The sequence below is a fragment of the Lolium rigidum genome, chromosome 7, assembly GCF_022539505.1.
Source record: "Lolium rigidum isolate FL_2022 chromosome 7, APGP_CSIRO_Lrig_0.1, whole genome shotgun sequence".
NCBI classification, from domain to species: domain Eukaryota; kingdom Viridiplantae; phylum Streptophyta; class Magnoliopsida; order Poales; family Poaceae; genus Lolium; species Lolium rigidum.
Window position 1 is genome coordinate 163,597,415 of NC_061514.1, and position 14,976 is coordinate 163,612,390.

The 14,976-nt window shown below is 47.6% G+C and overlaps 1 protein-coding gene across 1 annotated transcript; it reads left to right on the top strand.

Moving 5' to 3' along the window:
* The first annotated feature begins 705 nt into the window (after positions 1-705).
* Positions 706-13,202, top strand: LOC124678844 (chloroplast envelope quinone oxidoreductase homolog). The gene is made up of 4 exons (XM_047214691.1): positions 706-858; positions 10,713-10,854; positions 12,062-12,153; positions 12,283-13,202. Exons 1-4 carry the CDS (start codon positions 775-777, stop codon positions 12,973-12,975), a joined length of 1,011 nt encoding a protein of 336 aa, XP_047070647.1. The 5' UTR covers positions 706-774; the 3' UTR covers positions 12,976-13,202.
* Positions 13,203-14,976: the final 1,774 nt, after the last annotated feature.

Genomic DNA, 14,976 nt, shown 5'->3' on the forward strand with positions numbered 1-14,976 from the left:
CCAGAAAAGACGGACCACGTGGCGGCTTTTTTGGGTCGCCGCGTTGGGTGCAGTGTGCGACACAAATGGACACGCAGACGCGGACCGCTATCCGTGTGTCCGCGCGGCCATCCAAACGGTCCAAAAGATCCAATACGTCCATTTGGATTGCCGCGTTGGAGATACCCTAAGAGCATCTCCAGTCGCGTCCCCCAAACGATGTCCGGGCAAAGCGCCGGATTAGTCGTTTGGGGGACGTCCGGACAAAATTTTCGTTTGGAGAAGGTCTCTTTTCTAGCCACGTCCCCCAAACGCGACCTCCAAACAAAAAGTAAGTGTAAAAGTCGTGTCCGGCGTCCCCGGTAGAGACTCTATACACGGGGGATGGGCTAGGGACGCCGGACAACATTTGGAGCATGTCCGGACCGAAGCGGCCTTTGGGGCACGCGACTGGGACGTTTGTTTTGGCTTGGGGGACGCTTTGGGGGACGCGACTGAAGATGCTCTAAGAGAGGCGAGCACCGGCGGGAGACAGCACGGTGCCAGCAAGAAATAAAAATTGGATTTAAGCATTGGTGGAGACGCTAAGCTTTCACTTTCCTCACCAAACGAGCTCACATCCGCACCCGCAGTCGATAAATACGTCGCAACCACCGCGGATGAAGGGGCGCCAGTGCCTCTTTTTCTTTTTGTATATATATAAGGTTCGTGTACCTCGAGAATTAGAAAGCCAACCAAGCCGGAGCATCAGCAAAAGACACGCACATCCGTCCTCGATACTCTGAAGCTTTCTCCATGGTGACCACCGGAACGACGCCGCCGGCCAAGATGCGGGCTCTGCAGTACGACACCTGCGGCGAAGGCGCCGCCGGCCTCAAGGTAAAATACGCATCCCGCAGCCAGCAGTTATGTACGGTAGAGCGGGGAGCGGACCAGTTTGCTTGGTACTTTGACCGGCGACATTCGTATGTTTAGGGCTGTGGATGGTATAGCTGGTTAGCTGGTGCGTAAATTAGCCAGCTCAGTGGCTAATTGGTTTGTAAGTGTTTCAGTATTAATCGTTTCTTCGGCACACCCGCTCGGCGGAGATTGTAGTCAGCTCGCACGAATCCTTTCTCAAGATTTGGAGCTCTGGCGCCTTGGCGGCATCCATGGCCCGCATGACAAGGCTAATGCTTTGATCTCTGTTGTAGAGATGGGTTCGCGGCAGATTGCGGGTAGTGTGCATACAGCACGAGTTCAGTGTTTATTGGACAGGTGTCCCAATCTTAGATGATGTATATAGATGTGTGAAGGTATATGGCCCTGATCATGGTCACTTCCTTCAAACATCTCTAGCTGAACCCTAACAAGCATTAGTGGAGCAAAAGATTATGTTTTGCTGCTCCAATGTATACCTTGCCGAATTGCTATAACGCTTAAAGTATCTTTAGTACCACAAAACAACCAAAAACGTAAAAATTCAGGGTTTGCCCAAAAAGACAGATCCCAAATAGATCCCGTATAACGGTCCGACACGGTAAATATTTTTGCCGCAAACCCCAAAAGAATCCTCTCGTACTCTATACATGGATTTGTGCCAAAATTTTAAGGTGAACGGCAAAGATTTGGTGTACCAAAACTTTGGTAAACGCTCGCCGAGCGGTACTACTTCGACGAAATTCCGCCACGCTACATGTAGTCTGGCCAAATCTAGGTCGTACTCCGACCAAATCGACCTATTCTAGTTGATTTCGATGACAAACGTGGTTGATTCTAACCTATTTCGGCCGATTACGGCGATGTCCATGTGAGACGGAGCTAGTTGGATGGAGCTTGGGGAGAAGCCGGGGCGGCCAACTAGCTAGCACGCACGCTAGCGCGGAACAAGCAACCGACAAGCTAGCAGCAGGCGGTCAGGCACGCACATGCGCGCGGCGGTGGGCGGAAAGGGTGGGGGCACGAGCTCCGTCGGGTGCTTCCCGATCTGCGTTTGTCGGAGGAAGAAGATGATCGAATATTCCGGGTATATTATTTTTTAGTATTCGAGGATGCAGGATTTGTTCCGTCACGACACTTTTTGCAAAGAAAAAACTTGATGCAGTTAACCACATACATGTTTGCGGTTTGGCTCTCTAACAGATACCCCATCCGGGCCAAACCCAGATAAGAACGGCTAGTTTGCGGTACCGGGTCTAAAAATGACCCACATAGATGCGGCAACAAAGTCTGGCCCTAGATTTTTTTCCAGCAAACCCTCATCGCGGCTCGATGTGATGGATATACTCAGATACGCGGCTGGAATTTTGTGTTTTCCCCATAGCGGCGAAATTCACCCGCACCTGAACATTCAGCTTGGTTATGTGCAGAAGCCTCGCGCTGCCTCCGCCTCCAGTCCTAGATCGCGCACACTCCGGCCCCACCGTGCCACGGCGAAGCATACCCGCCGCCATTCGTTCCCCGGTTGCTGGATCTGATATGCGCTTCATATTTCACCCTAAACCCTTTAAATTTAACAATGTTTCCAATCGTGTTAACCCCACTAGAAATTCTAATCGGATCAAACCATTTCTCGAGACATACAAGCTGATTGAGGGGAGCGACAAGCATTTGCACCTGCGATAAGATCTTGTCAAGCATCACTAGCAACTACTTGGCCACTAGTTATTTTTTTCCTCATTTAACTCTCAATTAATGTGAAACTATGTTTTCCCTCATTGGACCATTCATTTATTTGTTTAATTATTTGATTTGAATAATTTTGTAATTTGGATATTGTTGTACTATGTGATGTCGGACCAACAATAAATATTATTTATATTTCTATATATTTAGTTTTATTTCATGTATAGGCTGAGATATTATTACATAAACAACAAAACTCGGTTTTGTGGTGCCGCCTGATTCGACAGAATAGATATGACATCCGCGTTATATGATTAGACCGGATGGGGTATGTAATATAGATGCTCTTATCGGAGCAAAAAAAAAATATAGAACTCGGCCTCCTCTCAAGAGTGGTGTTTTAGTACATGGGAGCATAAAATGCATGTTACACATATTTTGAAAATTTAAGAAAAAATAAAACAAAAAAACTCACATGTACATGTTCACGTGCTACGCACTCATAAAATCGTTTAACGAAAAATCAACTTGTCGTATAGCGTGTGTAAAACAGAAAAAAAAATGATAAAATAAGACTTTTTAAAAGATAAATTCTCTCGTTTTTACATAGACCACATAAATATTGGTTTCTTGTAAAACTTGATGAACCGAAGATGTACACGTAGAATTTTTGTCAAAAAAGAAATCAATATTTCAAAATATAAATTTTTGGTACAAGGAGTATATATATGGCCGAAACCCGAATTGAATTTCCGGCCTCCTCCTGGATAGGGATTTGGAGCACATGGCCACCAGTGCTCCCTCCACTTTCAGATTTTAATTTTTTTTAAAACATCACACTTCTATTTCTTCAAAAATTATGGTGTTAACTATGTAGATAGATATATATAGAAGAAGTCTACGCAAAAAAATCTCGGTAAAAAATACTTTAAATTTTGAGAGATACAAAATAAACAAATTTCTGATAAAAAGGTATACTATTTTAATATTATTATACTACAATTTAATGTTACAAATTTGTCTTCTTTATATTTTCCAAAATACAACATATTTTTTAACGGGATTTTTTTCATACACTCCTACTATACATATAACATATCTATCTATATGTTTAACACCATAATTTTTAGAGATATGGAAGTGTGAGATTTTAAAAAAAAATAAAAATCTAAAATTAGAGGGAACACTTGTGTCAAAGTCAATGAAAAAATAGCGCGCTAACACAAATAGCGTGGGCTTCAGAAAAACTCTATAGACCCTATAGCGTGCTATTTTTCAAAATAGCATTTAACAAAAAATATGAAAATTCAGGATTTCAGCATATATATAATAATAGATATAGACCATGCAGCTATAAAATCTCGGATATGATATTTTGCACCCAAACATCAACCAGAGAGAGTTCACATAGTCCACAACTTGATATGACATAGTCTCAAAATCACAAACCATAGTTCACATTCACATTGTCCTGAACTAGAAGGATTGAAGGAGGGGAACGGAGGCACGGGGTGAAGGCGTGAAGGTGAAGCTTGGCGTGGCCGCTTACCACCGATTGACAGAGGAGAAGGGGGCGGAGCTGCGCCGTCACGCCTTCGCCTGCCGGGCAGAGCAGGTGACAAGGAGTTGGGGAGTGCGCGATCTAAGTTTCTTAGTCTAGGGTTGCCTGAATTAGGGATTTAAAATACACAAGTGGGTTAAAATATGGAATGAGCTAATAAAAAACTACTCTGCAAAATAGCGTGCTATACGAAATAGCGAATAGCGCTAAATAGCGTGAAATAGCGTGCTTTTAGCGCGTGTAGTGTCATAGCGTGCCTAGAATGCATAGCGTAGCGTTCAACTCGTAAATACGCTATTAGCGTGAAATAGCGCGCTATTTTTTTCGTGGGTCAAAGTACACCTGAGCAAACTCGAGCTGAGCCGGGTTCGGACCAAACCCGAAAAAACCCGAACCTAAAATATCAAGCCGAAGCCCGGCACGGCCCGACTTTTAGGCTCAAAAATCAAGCCCGAATCAGGTCCGAAATGCAAGCCCGACTCAGCCTGGCGCAGAGCCGGGCTGCCCATGCCCAGCTGTGTGTCAAAGACACTTTTTGGCCTCCTCCTCTCCTATTTTTATTTTATTACTCGGTCGCGACCACCGCTAAACAAGAATATTCCGCCTCGCGTTCAAACCTTCGCCACTGCGCCGCCTATTTGTAACACCCGCCCATGGACATGTTTGGGCCAGGAATATATGGGCTATGGGCCTACAGGACAGATTGTGGACTTGGTCTCTGTGTCTACAAAAGAGAGCACGACGAGCAGTAAGGGCATGGAAGAAGTCTGAAGAAAAGGAACAGAACCAACTCTCCTCGCTATCTCTCTCTCTGATCTCTCTCTGTTCCCGGAATTCAGGCGTCGATCGTGCCTCACGTCGGCAATCATACCGGCAAGGGGGCGGGGTGTGACAATTTGGTATCTAGAGCAAGGTTTCCTTCCACAAATTTCTCTCCACAAAAATCCCCCAAAAAAAAAAAATCCCCACAAAATTTCGCATCAGATCTGGTCCTGCCGAAGAGATGGAGGTGACGACGACAACGACGGAGGCGACATTGAGCGCCATCCATGAGAGTTTGGCGAAGCTCACCGTGACGTTGCATCGTATAGCCTCGAGGCAGGAAAATATGCTGGTGGATTTGAAGAAGACGACGGCGGCGCTCGCGCTCACCGCCACCACCACACCGACTTTTCCGCAAGGTCGGGGACCGGAGCAGCAGAAGACTAAGCCTTCGTCGGCGTCGCTCTTCTCGGCGACTCGGTTTGCGGGTGCTGGTGCTCGTCGGGAGGACTCCTCTCCGCTGCTGCCACGCCCACCAAGTGTTCAACACCTGGCTCGCCTCGTCTATGTCTGCTGGAACCATGTTGCGGTTGCGTTCCCAACTAGTGGCACGGCACGTCTGCCGGCTACGACCTCCATTGGTGTCGGGAACAACATGTTGCAAAGCATGGGTGAGGCTGGCATAGACACCTCTACAGGCTGTTCGGCCCATGTTCTACCCTGGCCGAGCGAAGATCATGGTGCGCGCACCCGGGATGTCGACACCGATAGAGTAGGCATCTCCGACGTGCTCACCAACATTGGAGGTGTGTCCCTGTTTCTAGAGCTATGTGTGGATGCTCTTGGTGAAATGCTTGAGAAAATGCCTCTCAAGGAGGTGGTGTGCGATGAGGGGGTTGTCGACAGCGTGCTCACTCATATAGGTAGCTCCTCTCTGTTCCTGGAGCTGGGTACAGGAACTAATCAAGATCTTCAAGGTCAGGTGGACTCCAATCATGGAGTGTGGGTTCCACGTGATCCTTTTGGCACAATGATAGTCAAACTGGAGAAGGTGCAAGGTGTCAATATTAAGCAGTACATTCACAGCTTTGGACATACAAGGTTAGAGCTGACTGGCTACTCCGATGTAGTGTTGAACTATACAAGATTGTGGCCAACGGAGGAGATGGACATGTTAAGTAGCCCTTGGGATCCTGGAGATTCACGGTTTCCATGCTTGGTGCTGAATAGCAAAAAAATTACTGGATATACCACTGGTTACTTCATGCACAAGCTGCTAAGAGATTCAGCTGTTTGGGAGGACAGCAAATCAGTACTTCTTGCCGTGGAACTTTTTGTGCAATGGGATCCTGGAGATTCACGGTTTCCATGCTTGGTGCTGAATAGCAAAAAAAGTTACTGGATATACCACTGGTTACTTCATGCACAAGCTGCTAAGAGATTCAGCTGTTTGGGAGGACAGCAAATCAGTACTTCTTGCCGTGGAACTTTTTGTGCAATGGGACCCTGGAATTATAAAGATTTCTATGCATGCAAAGTCTGACATTGGTAAGTTGGTAAGTACTCTAAGGCAGCTTCTGAATTCAATTACAGGAAATTGGTGTTCTCACAGTTATGCTAAGCTGGAGCCGGTAATATACAATTCTGGATACACATCTTGTTCAACCCTTGTTCTCTCCTGGCCGCGGGATGATTTGGGTGCAAACACTCAAGACAACACCGACATGTCCGTTGAGGTGATGACACATATTGGAGGTTTGTCCCTATTTCAAGAGCTTGGTTTGGATGCTTCTGATGCAATGGGTAAATTGCTTCTCGTGTATGTGGTGCGGGATGACAAGATTGCCGACCAAGTGCTCACTCATGTCGGTAGCTCCTCACTGTCCATAGAGATTGGCAGGCAAATACCCTGGGAGAATGGACTAGGTGGAGTTGCAGTGGTATTCCCTCTACTGCCACTAGCAGAAGGCATGCTACAACAACTATTGTTAAGGGAGATGCAACAACATGAAAAAATTATTGCTATAATGCGCTTACCATGGGATCAAGGAAAACATGAGCTTCTATTACAAGATTTAGCCTGGCAACCAACCAATGCTGGAGAAGATACAACTCCAACCTTGCTATGTGAACGGGAGCCATTACAGTGGAGTCGCATGATGCAGCTGCGTAGCAGCAAGCACGTCGTCAAGTCTGCGGATGACAAGGTCCTTGGGTCTTTCGGCATGGACGACCTGAACAAGCTTTACGACGACAATTTCCCCAAGTGGATGTCCTTCCAACAGTTTGAGCAGATGAAATGGATGAACAAGTATGTCACCAAACTTTGGCCTTTTGTTTCACAAGCTGCAACTCTAGTTATTCAGGAACGTATTTGGAGGCGCAAGTCTGATTGGGCCCCAAGAATATGGATCATAGCATGGGTCACTGCCAGTTATTTTTCTTTCGCTGAGCAGCTTGAATGTCCAGAAAGGGATAGACCTGCGTATGCGTGCAATGAATACACAGCTTCAGTCTGCCATTTTCAAAAGAAGGCTTATAGCCGATCTGACATGCAGCTTGCACACCGGCCATACTCAACCTGCAACCGTCTCAATTGGATCATTTTGCATAGCCAGCAGCTATGGTGTTCCACCACGTTTTCTACAGCCTTGGTTTACATGCGTACATATGCATACCATGGAACATCCACTTGGAGCTGTGGTCAATTAATGGAGATGCTTGTTGGTACACTATGCCGGGAAGTGCAGACTGCATTTTATTGGACCATCCTTGGCGAGCATATCACAAAAGAGAATCTGAATTGCACAAGACTATGGCCAGATCTGCTGGTAAAGGGTAGACTGCACTTTGCCGAGGTTTGCGCAATTCTTCTTCGGCCTTGGGATCCTGGTGTTCATGACATAAGGCCCTGCTTTGAAATGGTGAATCAAGACTGTGAATGGCTATCTGCTGGTGTGGACTGGAGGAGGCAATATGAGCATGCCATTGCTTGGGGACAAGCAATGTTTCCTGGGGCCGGTAGTGTAACACCCGCCCATGGACATGTTTGGGCCAGGAATATATGGGCTATGGGCCTACAGGACAGATTGTGGACTTGGTCTCTGTGTCTACAAAAGAGAGCACGACGAGCGATAAGGGCATGGAAGAAGTCCGAAGAAAAGGAACAGAACCAACTCTCCTCGCTATCTCTCTCTCTGATCTCTCTCTGTTCCCGGAATTCAGGCGTCGATCGTGCCTCACGTCGGCAATCATACCGGCAAGGGGGCGGGGTGTGACACTATTTCCGCGGTCGTTCACTCCGGCGACCACCTATCGCGCCGCCACTGCCTTTCCCGGCCTCCCTCGGCCCTCCCTCGCCGGGAGACCTTGCCCCCGCCGCCGACCGCCCAGTTGCTCGCCGAAAAATCTTGAATCCGCGCGGAAAATCTCGAGTTCTCGCCGACAGAGGTTGCGGTGCTCGATTTCGTGCTCTCGAGCGCATTCGAGCACCGTATAAAGGCGGAATATTCTTCAGTGGGAGGCGACGTTCCCGTCGACAGCGAGGCGTCTGTGCTGACTTCGTCAATCTCAAGATCCGTCGGATCAGTTCTTCGATGCAGTATCTTGAAGGTGCTCGTAGGGGTAGGGTGTGCGTGCGTGCGTTCATAGGGGTGAGTGTGTGCGCGTACATATGAGCGCCGTACTGTGAGTCCGTGGCGTGGGCGCGCGCTTGGCCTTGGTAGCCCGCAAAATCCTGCGGGTCGAGGTGCCGTCCGCTCGCCTCCATAAGGAGCCTCGCCTCGGTGACGGCGGCGTCGGGGCCGGCCGATTCCGGTCTCGATTGGAAGGCAAGGTGCGGGCGTGCGGTGTAGACTCGAGGACGAGGGCGTAGGAGCAGAGGTAGAGGAGGCGGCCGTGGTGCTAGCTCCCGATTCCGGTCCCAGCGGGGCTGATGTTGTTCTCATTTTTTGGGGGCGCTCGGTTGGTTGCACTTGCAGGGCTGGTGTTGATGCTGGGCGAGGGAGTCGGCCGTCCGAAGGACATTGTGAAGGCGGCGAGAGCGGACGAGCAGATGGAGGTCTGCAGGTCCGGTGACGTGCTCTGTTCCGCTTCTCATAAGAAATTGCCGTGCTCTGTTTGGTTTCTCATAAGAAATTGCCGTGTCCCATATTGATTTGTCGTGTCTTGGTTGCCGTGCATAATAATTAGTACTACCTCCATTTCAAGGAATAAGGCGTTCTCTTTTTACGTGTTTTTTGTTTGATCAAAAAATACTTTAAATATATAAAAATTGTTTGTATGAAATTAGCATCATTAGAAAGTGCTTTTCAGTACGAATTCAACGGTGCTAATTACATATAATAAAATTAAAATTTTATTGCTCAACTTTTATGGTCAAAGTTCGTCTTGAAATATGCGTGCGCCTTATTACTTGAAACGGAGGTAGTACAACATAGGCAGAGAGAAAATTTTGCTCTGCTGTTTGTAGAAGATAGCTCTGCTGTTTGTATAATTTACAACATAGACAGAGAGAAATTCACGAAAACGAGCTGATGGAGCTCTGCTGCTTGTAGAAGATAGAGAGAGATATTCCGGGTGATATAGAAGATAGGCAGAGAGAAATTTGGCTAGCGAGAGAGATGGGCACCATCGTCGTCGCGGCAATGTATGAGCCAATTATAAGTTTTGTGGAGTTAAGTTTAGGGGATTTGCTAGAAACGACTAAAGTTTAGAGGAACAAATATAGTAAGTTAAGGGATATGGAGGCTTTTACTCTAAAATATAGGAGTTCGGCTAGAGATGCTCTTAGGTGTTGCGACTCTTATCGCTAAGAAGGTTGCTTCCGGTTGTTCAATGTGTTTTCTTGTAAGGTTTTAGTGAATAATTAATAAATAAATGTTGTGTGCATCATTTTGATGCAGAGGCCGGTACAAACCTCTATTTCGAAAAAGAAAAAAATGACCCTGCCTTCATGATTTAATATTGAGGATAGCATCGGCATCAATCAGAAAGAAGGTATCACGGATCAACTGTTCCGCCATCTTCCTTGATCATCAAACAATTCAGACACTCAATTTATACGAAGATATTCTTTGGGTGAGAACCTTACCGTTCGAAATTCTGGGCAGCCAGCTATCCCGCCAAATCCGAATGCTTTAACCGTTCTCTACGAGCCACAGTAGGCCCTTTTTCAACAGTTCGAGTCCATAGGAGAAGGCCTTCCAAGTGGAGGACGGGTTCCCGGTGAAATTAGTTAAGTAGAAGTAGAACCCTTTAAAAAATGTTAAATAATTGCCACACTCCTGGTGTTAGATGCTTGAAAAGGCACTGGAGATACTTTTTGTGTTCCAACTCCACAGTCAACACTCCTATCCTAATAACATTCAGATGATGAATTCAATCGTGTCATCATGTAAGTATTGACATATGAGTCAACTGTAAATTAGTTAAAATAGTTGGCACATGCCTGGTGTTAGATGCTTGGAAAAACATACTGGAGATAGTTTCTGTGTCCTGACTCCCGGGTCAGCACTCCTAAATCCTAATCATATTAAGATGCAAAGTCAGGTATGTGAGTGCTGACTTGCCAGTGAATTGGTTGATCCGGCATTCCTTTTCCTTTTGCGACACAGTCGGGTTGCTGACGCCGTTTGCCACTTAACAAGATTTCCCTCTTTTTGCTTGGAGAGAAATATGTCAACTATGGAGTTTGTTTTATGAAAAGAAAAACTGTAAACATCAAGATGTCCACTTTCAAGAAAACGAACCTGTATCTATTACAAACCTATATTAAACTTCTAATTTTGAAATCTCTCTAATGCAGCATGTGGAAGTTCCCGTTCCTTCAGCAAAGAAGAATGAGGTACTGTTGAAACTGCAAGCAGCAACCGTCAATCCAGTTGACTGGAAGATACAGAAAGGGGACATGAGGCCTCTGCTACCTCGTAGATTGCCTTTTATCCCAGGTAACTGTCTTGATACATATTGTCACTGTGTGAATGTTACCTGTTTTGTGTCAATCATATATTTTGTTTGCGGTTTACTATATAGAGAGCAAAATTGCACCGATAGAACATTACCTGATTGTGTCTGTATTCAGTTGTGCTTCTCCTATGTTAGCTATTCTACGTCATGTCTAATTGGCAGATCGTGGATACGAGTATGTTATTTGGTTCGTCTTAATAATGTTTTGCTGGTCGGTATCTGAACAAATTTCTCCTATGTTCCAACTGGCAATACTGATGCTCTAAGTTTAGAGCACATAAATTCCTTCTCGTAGTAAAATGGTTCACATGAGCATATATTTTCAGTATCGAGATAAGTTTAGAGCACATAATTTTCTTTCTCATTGTACGGCTGTTCCCAACCATGCCATCCAACATAGAATGGCCATAAATATTAGCTTTCCTTCCACATATTTACGAGTGGAGTTTTGGTACACATGGACCCTAGTGATCCCTTTCAAAAAAATTGTATCCAAAACCTTCTAAAAAAGAATCAGGATGTAGCTAGTGAAGTATACCACAAACTTGCAAACTGTCAATTGGAAATAATGTATATTTTAAGCTACACAAAAATGACAAAAGTGTGAATCTTAGTATCACATTTTCAAATCTCCAAGAAAAATATCGGATTTTGTCATTTTCGTGTAGCCCATAATAAAAAGAATTTTGCATTGTCATTTGGCATGCTTGTTGCATATATCATTGACATAGTCCAGAATTGTTTTCAAAAAAATTGAACCTTATAAATATGATTTTTGATATTTTTTAATATATAAAGGGATCACAGGAGCTCATGTGCCGGAAGAACTTTTGGCATATCCACGGTGTCTCTTACCTGATATCCAGAATATGTACTTGTTACTTTTTTCGGTAAAGGGCGTTCTATTACTCGAAAGATTGTATCACGATGATACAATTCATTAGAGCTTACACCCGGACTCTGCGTAGTTAGTATACACACAGCTGCAAATATCCAACAAAAAGATTTTTAAAAAGCCGATACAAAGCTCAAAAGGCTATCAAAGCACGCCATAGGTTTTGCTGAAGGACCAATCCGTAGATCACGCCGCCAACAATGTGGGATAAAAATATCTCTCGCCGTGCTTGTTACTAGATTCATGAAACAACTTGCTAACAGCTTCATCTCTACTTCTCCTTTTTCCTGCAGTGACCGACGTCGCAGGAGAAGTTGTTGATGTTGGTCCTGGAGTGAAAGATCTCGCAGCAGGAGATCAAGTTGTTGCCATGTTGAACTCTCTTGTAAGTGAACTTCGTTCCTGGCAACATCTTTCTATGTTTGTCATCTTCACACAAGAAGCTGATGTCAGAGTCTTTCGGATTTATTTTACAGTAAGCTCATCCATGCAAACATTATCTTGGCTGTTACAGAATGGAGGTGGACTAGCTGAGTACGTTGTAGCACCCGCAAACATGACTGTCAAAAGGCCATCTGCGGTATCTGCGGCTGAGGGTGCTGGCATTCCCATTGCTGCTGGCAGTGCGCTCAAGTCATTGAGGTCCATTGGTGCCAAGTTTGATGGCACCGGCAAGCCTTTGAACGTGTTGATCACTGCCGCCTCTGGTGGCGTTGGCCTGTACGCTGTGCAGCTTGCGAAGCTGGCGAACCTCCACGTCACGGCCACCTGCGGGGCCGGGAACATGGATCTTGTGAGGAGCTTGGGTGCAGACGAGGTGATGGACTACAAGACCCCAGAGGGTGCTAGCCTGCAGAGCCCCTCCGGCAAGAAGTACGATGGCGTGGTTCACTGCACCGTCGGCGTCAGCTGGTCGACGTTCAGGCCATTGCTGAGCAGCCGCGGGAGAGTGATCGACTTAACCCCCAACTTATCTGCAATCCTCGCCTCTGGCCTGCACAAGGTCACATTCGCGAAGAAGCGCGTTGTGCCCCTCTTTCTGCGGCTCAACAAGGCAGACCTGGAGTTCTTGGTCGGGTTGCTGGAGGAGGGCAAGCTGAAGACGGTGATCGACTCGAGGTTCCCGCTGAGCGAGGCAAGCAAGGCATGGCAGACCAGCATCGATGGCCACCCCACTGGCAAGATCGTCGTTGAGATGGAGGGCTGACCGTCGTTAGTGCTGCTATTACCAACGGACTTCCATAGAAAGTAGAGAGAAATACAGACTAGTCACTTGTGCGTTTCTTTTATTCTGATGATGTTCGTTTTTCTTCAGCTTGGGTTTAGAGTCTTGAGAGGTGTGACCGTGTGAGAGTTGCAAAAATTAATATCGATTAGATGTAAATTAGCAAAATGGTAGTTATGCTGTCAACAATATGCTTGCAATTATATTTCTGGGATGATTGTTTTCTCGATCGGGACAACATACGAGCATTGACCTCCTGCAAATTGAAAAACCTGCTGAACATCGGGCAATAGGACGAAAGCAAATTCAGGAGTTAACAGCTATTGATACACCATAACTCAAAGCACGAAACATAAACGGTAAACACGAAACATAAACGGTAAGCACGAAACAAGAAGAAACAGGGAAAGCACGAAACATAAACGGTAAGCACGAAACATAAATGGTAAGCACGAAATAAGAAGAAACTGGGAGTTGTGCTGAAAATTGATTTTGAAAAAGCTTATGACAAAGTGAATTGAAACTTTCTGATTGACTGCTACAAGCAAAAAGGTTTCAGTGAGATGGATTCTTTGGATCAAGGAAGCAGTCACAAAAGGGACTCTCAGTGTGAAAATTAATGACAAGGTGGGCCCCTTGCGACGAAAAACGCTCTCCTCCCGTCGCCCCCTCCAGGCAACCGGGGGAGAGTAACCCTAGATCGCCGCCGCCCCTTCCCTCTCCCTCCTCCCCCCGCCTCGTCGCCCCTAGAGGCGCTACCGGGCTAAGCCCGCGGCGCCGGTGAAGGGGGCAGCGGGGATCTGGGTCCTCGGCTCCCCGCGCGGTGATAGGTGGAGGACCTCCGCGCCGGGCTCGCCGCTGCCGGCGACGACGTTGGGCGGGCTCCTTTTGCTCCACGCTGCTTCTCTGGAGTGGCCGTGGTCCGAGGGTGGCGCCTTCCGGTGCTTTCCCCGGTGGGGGCCCGGGCTCCGGGCGGCGGCCTCGGGAGGTGGCGGCGAGGCTGGCTCGACGGCGGGCGGCGCTCGCGGGTGCTGTACCCTCTGCTTGGCCGCAGGGGCGGCGAGCGGATGGGTGGGGTCGTCCGGGTGGCTTCGGCGCCCTGGCGTCAGATCTGGAGGCCGGCGGCTCGGTCTCCTCTCCGCCACTATCTCTCCGCCAGATCTGGGTGAGGTCGGTCTCCGGCCGCCCGATCTGTGGCTGGGGTCCCAGCGCGCATGGGTTCCGCCCACCTGTGGAACCGGGCGAAAGCCCTGGCTGGCTTGTCCAGCCCGACGACGGCGACGCCTACGGGCGTCGTGGTCCTCCCTGGAGGCGTCGTGGGGGTTTCCTTCAACAGGTAGCGTCCCAGGTGAAAACCCTAGGTCCCCAGGGCCGGGCAGCGGCGGCGCCTCGGTGCCGTGAGCTTCTTGAAGCCGTTGCCTTGGGACGAGGTGCTCCGAGTGTTTGGCGAGTTGGTCGTGTGTTGCTCGGCGGCGCTTGGTGTGGTGCTGGATCTTGGCCTCCGAGGAAGTTCTTGGGCTCGTTTCGCGGGCATCCTTTTTGGTGGTTCCTTGGCGTGGTGCTCATGGTGGTGATGCTTGCCGGCGGTCCGGCGCCCACGAGCTCGGGCGAGGGGATAGGGTTCCCCTCCGGAAGCAATCCTGACATGAGAGACGTCAAGGCCCGGCTCTTCTTCCCCTTCCTGCGTGCGGGCTGCTCCTTCATCTCCGATCCCGGATCGGTGCTACTCCATTGCATCTCCAGTTCATCCCGTCTTGGAAGCAGGTGGCTTTCTCCGTCTGGGGCAGTTCCTAAGCGACGTCTTGAAGATCGATGGCTGCGAGCTACGGCTAGCGTCCCTGTTCTTCGTTGCTTAGCTTTAGGCCTGTCCTGTTTCTTTTACCTGTTTCCGTTTCTGTAAGCTGTGATCAGCACCCTTGTACTTCTGCCGTGTGTGGCTTAATTAATTTTAAGCTGGGCTGCAAAGCCTTCCCTTTAAAACAA